Source organism: Otolemur garnettii, unplaced genomic scaffold, assembly GCF_000181295.1.
Source record: "Otolemur garnettii isolate 467f Iridium unplaced genomic scaffold, OtoGar3 scaffold00018, whole genome shotgun sequence".
In the NCBI taxonomy this organism is placed as follows: Eukaryota; Metazoa; Chordata; class Mammalia; order Primates; family Galagidae; genus Otolemur; species Otolemur garnettii.
Window position 1 is genome coordinate 26130214 of NW_003852413.1, and position 2106 is coordinate 26132319.

Here is a 2106-nt window from a genome sequence, read left to right on the forward strand (position 1 = left end):
AGCATCTATCTCGCATGATTCTCAAATCAACCTCTCCCACTCTCAATTCTTGGGAATTTCTCCTCCCAACCATATCGCCCCTTTCTCTATGTGTCCCTATAACCTTGCTTTAGAGTTTGGCCACTAATTCCATTTTCCATGTTTCCTTTCCCAGTGTACTAGCCTCACTTTCCAGGGGTAATTCCTGCACTAAACTCGCCCTCAGACACCTCCTATGGGCCAGCCACTTAATACTGACCACTCCCCTGAAGCCCGCAGGGACTAATCCGCCCGGCCCCGCCTGAGCGGCAACAGTCTCTATACCTTTAACAAACCTCCACGTGCGTGTTAACGGCGGTGACAGCATTTCCTTGTCTCTCTGCTCCCGCCCCCGGAGGCGCTGCCCATTGGCCACTAGATTCCTCTGTTCTCGTTCTAATTGGCTTCACTACCAGAAAACTCCAACCAATGACCTCTCCCTGCCTGTCTCCCTCCTCCGATCCTGAACTGCCATTGGTTCCGAGGACTTGGGACCTGTTAGCTTGGCTGGAAGACTGGCAAATTCGTCCTTCCTCGGTGTAGATACCCGGACTGAGAAATTGGTTCCGAATCCAACGGAACCCAGCGCTGGGCTACGCCGTGTCACGTGGCCGGCGGCCCCCATGACGTGGGGGTTGCGGGGCGTCTTTACGACGTTCCGGAGACCTGCCGAGTGGGCAGCCCACATCCGTCGCCTGTGTAGTCGCGGTGCTGCCATGGACTTGGGACCCATGCGCAAGAGTTACCGCGGAGACCAAGAGGTGCTGCAGTCCAGATAGGTCTCCCGTAGGGTGCAGGGGAATAGGGGTGCCCGAGTCGTCTGCGGAGGGGAGGGGAGTTAGAAAAGCCGCATAGGGGTTCAGGGTCACCCCTATGGGAGAAGGGGGTGATCAAAGACAACCACTGGGGAGGGGTTCTAGAGAGACGTGGATGAAGATGAGTTAAGAGGCAGCCTGTACTAGCGGGTAAGAACTCGAACTCTGGAGCCTGCCTGGCTTGAAACTCTTAATCTCTTCGAGCCTCAGTTTCCTCGTCTGTAAAGTACTAGCACCTACCTCCCAGGAATGTTATGAGACTTAGATATTTGTAAAGTGCTTAGAACTGTGATAAACAGCTTACCACATATTTAATAACTAAAATAAGTGGAATATGGGGCAGGAAGGGGGGCGGTTCACAGAGGAGGGGAGGAGAAAGCTCTTAGCGACTGCTTTAAGGACCTTCTGCTCACCTCTTGAAGATCTTTTCCCTTTCTCTCCTTAGCATAGGAACCAAGTGAATAGTTTTGAAATTAGGGTCCAGACCCGTAATTACCAACCTGGTTGCATGTGAGCATTTCCAGAAATGTTAAAAGTGCTGTTTATCATTAAACTTAAAACTTACTGAATGAGAAATTATGGGAATGGAGCTCAAGAACCTCTTTTCTTTTTGTGTGTGTGTGTGTGTTTTTAAGGCTTCCCAGCTTTCTGACTCACAGTTAGGTTTGACATCCATGACATGAAACCCGGATTCGTCCATCGCTAGCAGTGGGACTGGGCATGTTAACAGACCTTTTTATGCCTGTTTCTTCACTTGTAAAATGGAGCAGAGAATCTGCTTACTAGGAACTGTTTTTTAACTGCTGTTAAAGGTCATTGTTGAGGTCATTGTTATAAGGACAAAATGAGCGGCTATTTGAAAAGTGCTTAGGACAGTGCCAGGTGCTTAGTAAGCAGTGTATGTGTTTATTAAGTGCAATAAAACTCCCTTCCCAGGCATTTGAGGAAACTCATCTGACCTCTCTGGACCCAATGAAACAGTTTGCTGCCTGGTTTGAGGAGGCTGTTCAGTGTCCTGACATAGGGGAAGCCAATGCCATGTGTCTGGCTACCTGTACCAGGTGAGCATAGCCATGGTACCCCTGTGGGTGGGTACAGATGAAGTAGCAAACTTAGGAAGTTCCCAACTTTATGGATGACAACTTTATGGTTCCAGCTCTGTAATTAACAGGCTGTGTGGCTTCAGGCAAAGTATTTGTCCTTTCTGGGTGTCAATGGCCTTGCCTACAAACCAAAGACCAGACTACTAAGTTCCATTTCTTTTTTTTTTTTT

General features: G+C 49.1%; 1 protein-coding gene across 2 annotated transcripts in view; it reads left to right on the top strand.

Annotated features, from left to right (window-relative positions):
- The first annotated feature begins 496 nt into the window (after positions 1-496).
- PNPO (pyridoxamine 5'-phosphate oxidase) overlaps positions 497-2106 on the top strand; it is a 6509-nt gene continuing 4899 nt past the window's right edge. Inside the window, exons 1-2 of one of the 2 annotated variants that reach the window (XM_003786453.3) lie at positions 497-779; positions 1770-1894. In XM_003786453.3, coding sequence (XP_003786501.1) covers positions 642-779; positions 1770-1894 — 263 coding nt within the window. In that variant the 5' untranslated portion in view covers positions 497-641. Of the gene's footprint in view, positions 780-867; positions 984-1769; positions 1895-2106 lie in introns of those variants that run through there. The other variant, XM_023511304.1, reaches the window with a different exon arrangement.